Source organism: Bos taurus, chromosome 1, assembly GCF_002263795.3.
Source record: "Bos taurus isolate L1 Dominette 01449 registration number 42190680 breed Hereford chromosome 1, ARS-UCD2.0, whole genome shotgun sequence".
Lineage (NCBI taxonomy): Eukaryota > Metazoa > Chordata > Mammalia > Artiodactyla > Bovidae > Bos > Bos taurus.
In genome coordinates this window covers 157,365,792-157,376,342 of record NC_037328.1, presented here as the reverse complement: position 1 = coordinate 157,376,342, position 10,551 = coordinate 157,365,792, and the positions used below count along the sequence as shown (strand labels likewise).

General features: G+C 46.9%; 1 protein-coding gene and 1 long non-coding RNA gene across 3 annotated transcripts in view; both read right to left on the bottom strand.

Annotated features, from left to right (window-relative positions):
* Positions 1-572: 572 nt before the first annotated feature.
* Positions 573-10,551, bottom strand: part of KAT2B (lysine acetyltransferase 2B) — a 98,368-nt gene continuing 88,389 nt past the window's right edge. For both annotated transcript variants that reach the window (XM_024997590.2, XM_059889721.1), the window contains exons 14-18: positions 8,975-9,089; positions 7,460-7,496; positions 7,159-7,222; positions 6,976-7,060; positions 573-2,615 (exon numbers count right to left, since the gene is read on the bottom strand). In XM_024997590.2, the coding sequence (XP_024853358.2) occupies positions 2,422-2,615; positions 6,976-7,060; positions 7,159-7,222; positions 7,460-7,496; positions 8,975-9,089 (495 nt within the window). In that variant the 3' untranslated portion in view covers positions 573-2,421. The remainder of the gene's footprint in view (positions 2,616-6,975; positions 7,061-7,158; positions 7,223-7,459; positions 7,497-8,974; positions 9,090-10,551) is intronic.
* On the bottom strand, positions 3,680-6,243 carry LOC132346090 (uncharacterized). Its single transcript, XR_009495793.1, has 2 exons — positions 4,935-6,243; positions 3,680-4,856 (listed from the first exon to the last, which is right to left on the bottom strand). It is a non-coding gene; the product is annotated as an uncharacterized lncRNA (long non-coding RNA).

Genomic DNA, 10,551 nt, shown 5'->3' with positions numbered 1-10,551 from the left:
TACGGAAGTCACCCTCCCCGATGCGCGTTCTAGTATTAATAAAGACATTCTGCGCGCCGTGTGCCTCATTCCTTCGACTGCTGAGCTGGCTCGGAATTCAGAAAGAATGATGCTCGTTGGTGGATACTCACAGCCCAGCAGGACACAGTTTTTTCAGCACTGTGAATAACGTTAGAAACATATGGGAGATGTCTAAAAATCAGCTGTATTTTGTGGGGGGGGGGGGGTGTCTACTTATTCATCTATCTCACAGATGCCAAGCAGGAAAAACTGGGGCATGGGGTGGCTGCTTCTAAAACCAGGACCATTTCTTTAGCTGCATTTTTTTTCTTTTGTGGTGACAACTGGCAAGATGCCGCGGATTACTTAAGAGACACAGTGTCTCTGCTCTTGAAAATCTCTCAGTAATGGGCTGTGAGTTTTTATGAAACTGCCCACAAATGCAACAATTCTGAACACCTCCCTCAAAATACTTACATCCTAAGAACTAAGGATGTAGTCAGTCATCAACCAGATCACACATTTGCCCCATTTAAACACAAATCTGTCAGAAGAAAACACACCAGCAGACAGAGCTTTTTAAAATATAATTTAAAACTATTTTGTACCAATACAATATATTAATTTTACAAATGTAAAATTTTATCCGCTGTTAAAGCATTTGCAAAAACCACACATCCTACTTCAGCTTTATTGCACAATATCTATAAGAAAATATTAATTTTTAAATTAGAAAACATAAAAATGCTTTCAATATAGAAGAGACGATCTGATTTTAAAGACAATACTCTATAAGAATGTCTACCCAGAAAATAACAAACGTTTCACAGGATACCAAGCTGGCCAGGTGCTTCAACAGATCCAGGACAAAGCACTTGTTTAAAACCAGTCCAAGATACTTAATCCAAACTGTATCATTCTTCATTAGAAATCTAGACGCCACTCAAGGTGGTTTCTTTAAACAGTTGAGGCATTCTCAGTTGTGAGCATTCTGAGTGTATCTTACACATTAAAAACCATCCTTCCAACTCCACAGCCATCTGCAGGGTTTTCTCCTTCATGCAGATTCTCTGGCAACTGTGTCCAATGTCTATCAAATGATCATTTCAATTAGTTTATGCTGATAGAAAACACTGAGTTAGAGACACCTTTAAAACCTAGTCCTTTTACAAAAATCAGTTTATAAATTTGTATCATAAAAATTAGTGTCGAGACCATCAAGATGGCCACCGTTTGCTTTATATGAGTTGGTTCTCCCAGAGCTGGGGTTGCAGACCTCCCACTGTCCAGTGTAGTGTTAATCAGGAAATAAATCCCAGCACGAAGCCGGAATCCCAAGACAGGTAAGGTGTATGATGGATTTTAGTGGGATATTATTACCCTGTACCAAAGCAGGCGTTAAAATACTGACAGAAGGTCTTGGTGGTAACTGAATTCATCTCCAAAATGAATATAATCTGGAGATGCCAAAGGACAAGTGTCCATAAATACATTATCAGTTGGGCAGAGTATATTGTAGAAAAGGGGGAAAAATCTTTATTTGTAAAAAAAGTGAAGGATTCACTAAATTTGATCCATAATATAGATTATACATCTTTTTAAATTAAAGCATGTTAATTCAATCTCAAGTGTTTTCAAATGGATGCCTTTGTGGCCCAAGAAATTGCCTTTTGGAACTTATGGCCTGCATAAGCAAAGTCAAATACAGTATTACAGACTCGTGTAGAGAAAATAATTATTAAAATAGTGGTTATGCACTTACAAGTCTGTTGTAGGTAGACAGAATTATCAAAAACCCAGACACTTATAAAAAAAAGTCTGCATTATTTGGAATTTCTTCTTTAGAAATCAAAGCAGTTGCTTTTCTGGAACTGCATTTTTCAGAACTGCTCAAAGCACCTCATCTAAATGAGTGTTTTTTAAAAATACATATAAAAAGTCTACCATGAGACTTCAAACATCACGTTTCACCTTTTACGGGCTTTTTATCATGTGTCCCTTCCTTTAAAGTCCTTCAGAATAAAATAAAAATAAACTCTCACATTCCATTAGAAAAAAATGGAAACATTCACGGTCTGAAAATTTTCTGCATTCCCCCAGATCTTGGTGCTGTGTGCAATTCCCTCATATACAAGTTGTGAGGAAACCCCTGATCATCTAGTACTGAATATTCAGCTAATGGACATGCCATAGAAAACTGACATTAATAGTAGTAAATAGATTAAAATCTATTCCATAAAATAAAAATGCTCTATGACTTCAATTTAAATACATATCTGTAAAGCTAAGAGGAGGTTTTTTGTTTTTCAAAAGTGCTAATTGTTACAATATCTTCAATACATTATGTCCAATTCTTTGTAAAACTAAACCATGCTTTAGGCACACTGTTTGATGAGTTTCTAAGAAGCAGAGGAAAAAATATCACTTGTCAATTAATCCAGCTTCCTTAATTTTACTGAAGAAGAATTTCTCCAGGATACTGGCACATTTGTAGTATTCACTCTCAGGGGGGTTGTACTCTTTGCAATTGGTAAAGACTCGCTGTAAATCTGCCATGAACAGTTTCTTAGACACGTAGTACCTATTCTTGAGGCGTTCACTCATGGTTTTCAGATCTACACAGGAAAAAAAAATATTAGCAATTTTTGACTCCTTTCAAACACGGGCCGACAAAAGTGAGACTGGGAAGAGACGTGTCGCCAGTCTGCCCACGTTCTCACCACCTCAGTGGCTTAAGAGAGATTCGTAGGATCAAGGAAAACAGTGCTTGCAGCTTGTGTTCTTCCTGTTGTGAGAGCATCCTGTGCAAAATCAGTGTTTTAACAGTGAAGGACCATTAGTAGTCATCTGGTGCAATCCCCTATTCAGCGCAAGGAAGCTGTAGATTAGCAGTGATAAGTCCGATTAAGTACTGTGAGCTCTTCACTCAAAAGTGTAGAGAAGAGGCTCTACCTACATGGAGTGCAGCGGCTGGAACACTCACTACCTGGGTTTGTTTCTCTGAACTCCCAGTTATTTTGGTGTTGCAGAGACAGAACTAAAGTGGGAAACAGATCATAAATACATCTGCAAGTACACCAGTGACCGTAAAATGTTTTCAGTGAATTTAGTTTCATGCCCCACTGATGAAATAAGAATGACAAATTTTACTTAATCAAATATTTTCTAAAGCATGTAAACCTTGCAAGACAATTGTAAAAAGAATGTTTCTCCAATATGTCTACTTGCTTTAAATAATATTACTTTACAAATGAAAACAGTGCTTCATCTAAACTTGTAAGAATAGAATGGGGTTTCTTTAATTCCCACTCTCAGAACCAATTTAAAGAAATCCATGCAGATTAGAAGATGCTGACATTTGTCTGTTTATAGGTCCCTAGTTGTCTCTCAGTCTGGTTCTATCATTAAAAAGTATATCAACTATTAAACTGGATTAGCAGATATACACTACTGCATACAAAACAGATAAACAAGGCTCTTCTGTGTTGCACAGGAAATTATATTCAATATCTTGTAATAAACCAAAATGAAAAAGAATATGAGAAAAACTATATAAACTAAGCATGAAAAAAAAATATATTAATCATGAGTCAAAACCACTCAAGAAATGCTTTTGACTACCAATGACCCAAATTCCCACCCTATTATCAAATTTTCCAGAGGAAAAGACACTTACAAATACAGTGGGATTATCATTTAATAAGATAAATAAATTGATGTGCCACGTCCCCAGTGGGCAGAAACTGATTTGCACCAAGACTCCTCTTAAATCCACCACCAAACTCGAAAGGAGGTGCGGGGAACACCTGTTTTCCCCTTTCCTTTGATTAAAGCCTATCTTTTTTCTTTTTTTGATTGAAGCCTATCTTGGTTAGAAATAAGTCATCACACGTGTGAGTTCACCTTTCCACTTTCTTTCTTCTCAAACAGTTTAGAGGGAGACAAAACCTGAGAAGTGTGTGAAGGCTCAGCAGATGCCCCAGGAACCATCTCCCAAGTGTGAGTGGGCAGGTGACGGTGTGCTCTCGTTTAATAAAGAGCCACCACCTTCCTGGGGGAGACTGGAGGCTTACCCTTCCTTCCACCTAAATGCCCGTTATTGGTGGCTGAGAACGTGTTACAATGTTTAGAAGGAAGAAGGTATAACAAAAACAGGTGGGGTGGGGAGAGAATGAAACTTGACACAAAGAAGCTCAGCCTAAACCTTTCCAACTGTTCTTTGGAAGAGAGGACGAAAGAACAGCTGGGGAGGGCTGAAGGAGTGAATAGAACAATCAATGCTGCATGCTTCCTTCTCCGTTTCCTTTCTCCTCTAAACTGACAGAGAGCATCTTCCTTCCTCTGACCTTCTTAGAATCTTTCATTGACCAAATGGCCCGGGTCACAGAAGGTGATCGCACACCAGTGGGAACAATCGGTGGACAGGGCTGAGGACTGTGGCCCCAGGAGCAGGAACCTCCCGGGCCAGTTGTCAGGAGGGCCTGGGGCGGACCCGGTGACAAGGCTGCAAAGGCCACTGAGGTCTGGCTTAGAGGGTTCCAGCATCTCTCACATCGTGTGTGTGCGCTAAGTCGCTCAGTCGGGTCCCACTCTCTGCGACCCTGTGGACTGCCGCCCCCAGGCTCCTCCATCCGTGGATTCTCCAGGCAAATCCTGAAGCGGGTGGCTAGGCCCTCCTCCGGGGGTCTTCCCGACCCGGGTCCACCCTCTCTCGGGTGGAGGGTCTTCCCGACCTGGGTCCACCCGTCTCGGGTGGAGGGTCTTCCCGACCCGGATCCACCTGTCTCTCGGGTGGAGGGTCTTCCCGACCCAGGTCCACCCGTCTCGGGTGGAGGGTCTTCCCGACCCGGATCCACCTGTCTCTCGGGTGGAGGGTCTTCCTGACCCGGATCCACCTGTCCCTCGGGTGGAGGGTCTTCCCGACCCGGGTCCACCCACCTCGGGTGGAGGGTCTTCCCGACCCGGGTCCACCCTCTCGGGTCTCCTGCGCTCGCGGGCGGGCTCTCCACCGCCAGTGCCACCTGGGAAGCCCTTTCCAGGTCACAGGAATCACCAATGCCCAGTCAGCCTTCCTTCTAGAATTCTCCACTCTCTCCACCCTCACTCGGACTTTCAGACTGAAATCCACAGAAACAAGGCCAAGAGAAAAGGGAAAGAGAATGGCAAGCATGCGTGTTCACCGCAAGGCCTGAAGACCACTGGAGCCACCGCTGCACGATGGAAACACTCCTGAGATAACTAAGGTCAGAGAAAACATCCACAAACGAGTGCTCCAGGGGAGCCGAGGGACCCGCTCCCTCTCCTTTCACTTAACGCCCTCTCAGCACCAGGAGACTGCAAGAGGAAAGGGACAGAAGATACAGGCTCTCCTCCAAAAGATGGCCCCACAACTGATTGGAAAAAAAAGAAATTCAGCTAGTGGTCTTCAATCTGCACAATGCCACATTAGTTTAATTTGGGGGTTCTCAACTGACTCCGTTAATCATTCATTTTAGGCTGGTGCAGACTCGGCAGCGAATCCCACAGGTCTACATTTCTAAAGGCATCTCCTGTTTGTTTTGGGTGTGGGACACGGGAGTCTAAGTAGTGAGCCTCCCAGTCTCCATCGAGCGCCTGGGAGAGCCAAAGCAGCGGGAGCGGCCGCTGCTGTCTACAAGGACAGCGGGCCAGCGGCTTCAGTTAACTTCACTGTTTACCTTCCAAATCTCTCAGGCTCTCAAAGCTACCAAGGGGACAAGCTGACCCTTTTCCACTTGCAGCCCAACAGGTTATAAGCAAGGTTGTGTTCAAACAGCAGTTTCTGGTGCCATCTGAGCTCACACTGACGGAGCAGCCTTTACAGGACAGCAGAGTCGTCTCTAAAAACACGGCCACCTCGTGTCCGCTCCCTGCTCTGAGCCCCTGCCCGCCCCGCTCCCCTCTCTCTGCTCTGACCCCCTGCCCGCCCTGGTGCCCGCTCCCTGCTCTGACCCCCCTGCCGCCCGCTCCCTGCTCTGACCCCCTGCCCACCCCAGTGCCCGCTCCCTGCTCTGACTCCCTGCCCGCCCTGCTCCCCTCTCTCTGCTCTGAGCCCCTGCCTGCCCTGGTGCCTGCTCCCTGCTCTGACCCCCTGCCCACCCTGGTGCCTGCTCCCTGCTGAGCACCTGTCTGCCCCAGTGCCCGCTCCCTGCTCTGACCCCCTGCCCACCCCGCTCCCCTCTCTCTGCTTTGAGCCCCTGCCCACCCCGGTGCCCACTCCCTCCTCTGACCCCCTGCCCGCCCTGGTGCCCGCTCCCTGCTCTGACCCCGTTCCTGCCCCAGTGCCCGCTCCCTGCTCTGAGCCCCTGCTCGCCCTGCTGCCCGCTCCCTGCTCTGACCCCCTGGCCCACCCTGCTCCCCTCTCCCTGCTCTGATCCCCTGCCCACCCCGCTCCCCTCTCCCTGCTCTAACCCCCTGCCCACCCCGCTCCCCTCTCTCTGCTTTGAGCCCCTGCCCACCCCGGTGCCCACTCCCTCCTCTGACCCCCTGCCCGCCCTGGTGCCCGCTCCCTGCTCTGACCCCGTTCCTGCCCCAGTGCCCGCTCCCTGCTCTGAGCCCCTGCTCGCCCTGCTGCCCGCTCCCTGCTCTGACCCCCTGGCCCACCCTGCTCCCCTCTCCCTGCTCTGATCCCCTGCCCACCCCGCTCCCCTCTCCCTGCTCTAACCCCCTGCCCACCCCGGTGCCCTCTCCCTGCTCTGATCCCCTGCCCACCCCGCTCCCCTCTCCCTGCTCTAACCCCCTGCCCACCCCGGTGCCCTCTCCCTGCTCTGAGCCCCTGCCCACCCCACTCCCCTGCCCACCCTGGCACCCTCTCCCTGCTCTAACACTCCTAACCCTCCACTGCCCGGCACACACGCCCTAACCTATGACAGAGAAGCACACCGTCGGCCACCCGCTGTCCCCCACACCGCCGTCCAGAGCTTTAAGTCTATACTTAGAAAATGTTAATGGCATTACCCATGGGGAACCTTATAACTTCATAATATCCCGGAGCTTCTGTTCTCTTCACGGGTTCCATGAAGGGCCAAGCGCTTTGATGGCTCTTGGGTAAAGAAAAAAGTAAGGTATCTCATATGGAAATTCCATGTGGGAAATCATTTCAAAACATTTGCGTGAAGTGGAGGAAAAGCGAACACCCACCTTCACCTGCTGCAGGATGCTCCTGAGCGTGCTGTACAGCTGGTCGGGGTCTCTGGCCTCTTTACTTGAAAGGAAAGGGCACACAGAAGAAGCAAGGGTTAGCACCCTGCCCCCTTGCCAGGCAACTCCTATCCAGCTCATCTGTACAGAAACCTAAGGTTGGAGCTACTTCAGCACGTTTTATGAAAAGTGAACCCTAACAAGTGCGGTGGTGACTACAGCCAGTTTCCCTGTTTGCTCTAAGCTGCTGGGAGGGGAGACAGAGCACTTCCATCAATATCCTCCAGCCCATCACACTTACCTTCTCTCTCTTCCACTCGGCTTCCAGCCTGTCTCTCCTATACATACCAACGAAATTAAACACTGAATGAGAACTGCTTTCAGTCAAGAGAATAACACAGTTAATACTTATCAAAAACGCAATAACTTACAGCCATGATCAGTAAAAGACTACTCTTGAAAAGAGACTGAAATTAACTGCAATTAATTCTTTACTTCCTTACACACTTGGATATAAAAACATTCCCAAGACTGGCATTGCTCCATCTGCTAGTATTTTTTAAAGCAGGAACTCCAGCCTTTCAGAGGAACGCATAATAAGCAAGCATGTTTGGTCCTGTGGGCACGTATATTTTTAAAACTCGAAGTCACATTTTCTGCTAACCACCACGTGAAAGTGTTAAGCTGTTATTTTAGGTTGGAACAAACTCTGTCCTGCTCTCTATTTTATCTGGCACAGACCCTGCTTGTAACGCAAGATGGTCTCAGGCAGCAGAAAGACACAGCCTGGAGTCCAACAGACCTGGATTTGATTTCTTGTTCTCTCCTTAAGCTAAGCTACCCTCCATAAGTTAGTTAGCCTTTGCCTCTGTTTATCAATGTATAAGACAGAACTCCAGAACTGAGCTGATTCCTTTTGAGATTAGTTGATGTATGTGTAAAAAATTAAAAAAAAAAACACCCCAAAACAGAATAATGTTTGGCACACACACACATTCAGGGAGAGGATAGCTATTACGCCATTAATAAGGATAATACACAGAAGTACAATTTCCAGGTCTAGCAAAGAAAGTAAGATCTGCTGTAGGGTATACTTCGTAATGAAGATGTCTATCTTGCTCAAATAATGTCTTATTTTCTTTTGGAGAATTTTAGTTTGATTTATTAAATCTTCAATACACTAGCAGATCCTGGATTTGAACTGATTGAAAGTGCCAATATTTATAGCTTCTGATCGACAAAAACACCTATTTTGTATGTTTTAACCCAAGATAATTCACTTCTAACATACTCACAGAGAAGAACCCTTGGAAAACCACTCTAAAACAGGGAACCAGAAACCAGTGTGACGCTGTCGGGTCACGTGGTTTCGAAGTCGGGGGCGCTGAACTCGGCCGAGCACAGCTCTGCCCGGGACGGCCCGGGGCACGGAGAAGGGCGTGGACGGGAAGCCGCCTGGAGGAGGCAGGGCCGCTGCTCCCTCGGTCACTGGCCACGAGCCGCTCGCGGCTACAGGACTGAGCCAGCCTGAGACTCAACCTCCCACCCTCTGAGCAGAATTCCCTGCCTTCAAGGTCACCTGTGGGAGTGGCCGACACTGTGCCACAAACAGGCTCTCAAAGCGATGCGCGTTAACAGTTAAAGCGGGAGATGGCCCCGGAAGCAGAGCAGACGCAAAGGAAACGCGCTCTTCTGAGACCGCAGCATCCCGACTAGAGCCTGCGGGCGAGCGGCCTCCCGAACCACTGCGCTCCGGCGGAGCTACTTCCGGGGTCGGGGCACAACCAAAAGCTTCTGCCTTTAGATCAATACATACGAATTCCAGGAATGCTTTCTATCGGGATCTGCCGAACTCCATCTTTAAAACAGGAAAGTCCCGGGTAGACTTTCCGAATCTGGGCTTGTTTTCTTTCTATCAGCTTTTTAATGATCTGCAAAGCACAAGAAGAAACTACCTTTAGTGACCGAAGTTTGTGGCTCCAGCTTAAGTCAGTCAATCTAAGTTATTTTCCCAACAAAATTAAGTCTTCAGGAAACAAAAGGGTGAACGATATTAAATGGTGAAACATGAAAACATTCTACAAGGCCATGCACATTGAGGGTCACTGACAGAGCTGTCTTTGAATGCTTGTCCCTGCCATTGCAAAAAAAGCCAGTATTAAGAGCCCACTGCCCTCTTTAGCGTAGTGCCAGTTATCTCGGCCCTCCCCCGCGAGCCTCAGCCACAGAGAGGAGAAACGGCCCTGCAGCCCAGGCACCGTCAGCACGCCTGGGCGTCTCAAGACGAGGCGCTGCCCACTTGCACCTGAGGGGCAGGCAGACTCACCGAGTCCCCAGAGCCCGGGAGGACGGACTTCCTAGTGCTCAGGTGTTCCAACGTGTGAGCCCCAACCTACGATGCTCACATCCAAAAAGCAGCTCTGAAGACTGAAGGCGACGCAGTCAGGACAGGGGCCGCCAGAACTACTTAGGGAATTTTTGAGAGGAGTCCGTTTGTCTTATAAAATAATTCCCTTCTCCAGTGGAGCTTCCCGACCCAGGAATCACACCCAGGTCTCCTGCACTGCAGCTGGATTTGTACCGTCTGAGCCCCCAGGGAAGCCCAATGTTCTGATGTAACTAATTCCAGGGCAGTGTTCCCCTTAAAGAAGTAAAGGGTCCGGTGGTTAGGGCTGCATACTCCCAACGCAGGGGAACAGGTTCGACTCCTGGTCAGAGAACTAAGACCCTGCACTACACAGAGCAGCCAAAAAACAAAAAAAGAAAGAGCAACAACAAACTCAAAAACCACCAACTTGAGATTAACTGTATCAGCGCTGAATTTTGGAAAACACTACAACAGTAGCAGTCATTAATCAAATTAATGAAAAACTTCAATTTCCTAACTTCTTAATCTCAAATGGAAGACTGATAAATGCTACAGCACGAATACATAATCTTAACAATTAAACACAGGACTTCATAAAATGAACAGAAGTGGCAAAATAGACTGCTGGTAAATCTGCTCAGGGTTGTCCAATATCATGTAAACCAGTCGTGTAATTTAAAATTTTTCAGTAGCTACTTTAAAAAAAAGTAAAAAGAAATAGGAGAAATTGATTTTAACAATATTTTTATTCAATCCAATATAGCTAAAATACTATCACTGCAGCATATAATCAAGAGAAAAAATATGAGATTTTTACATGCTTTTATTCACACTAGGTCTTCAAAATCAGAATGCATTGTACACTTGCAGAACATCTCAGCTTTGACTGGCCATGCAGCTAGCACCCAGTAGCCGCATGTGGCTGCCACTGTGGATGGGCAGATCTGATTGGACGCTCTGCATGAGGTGTAACTCCAGGTCTTTTTAAAAAGACTCCTCAGGCCTTCCCTGGTGGGCCTGTGGCT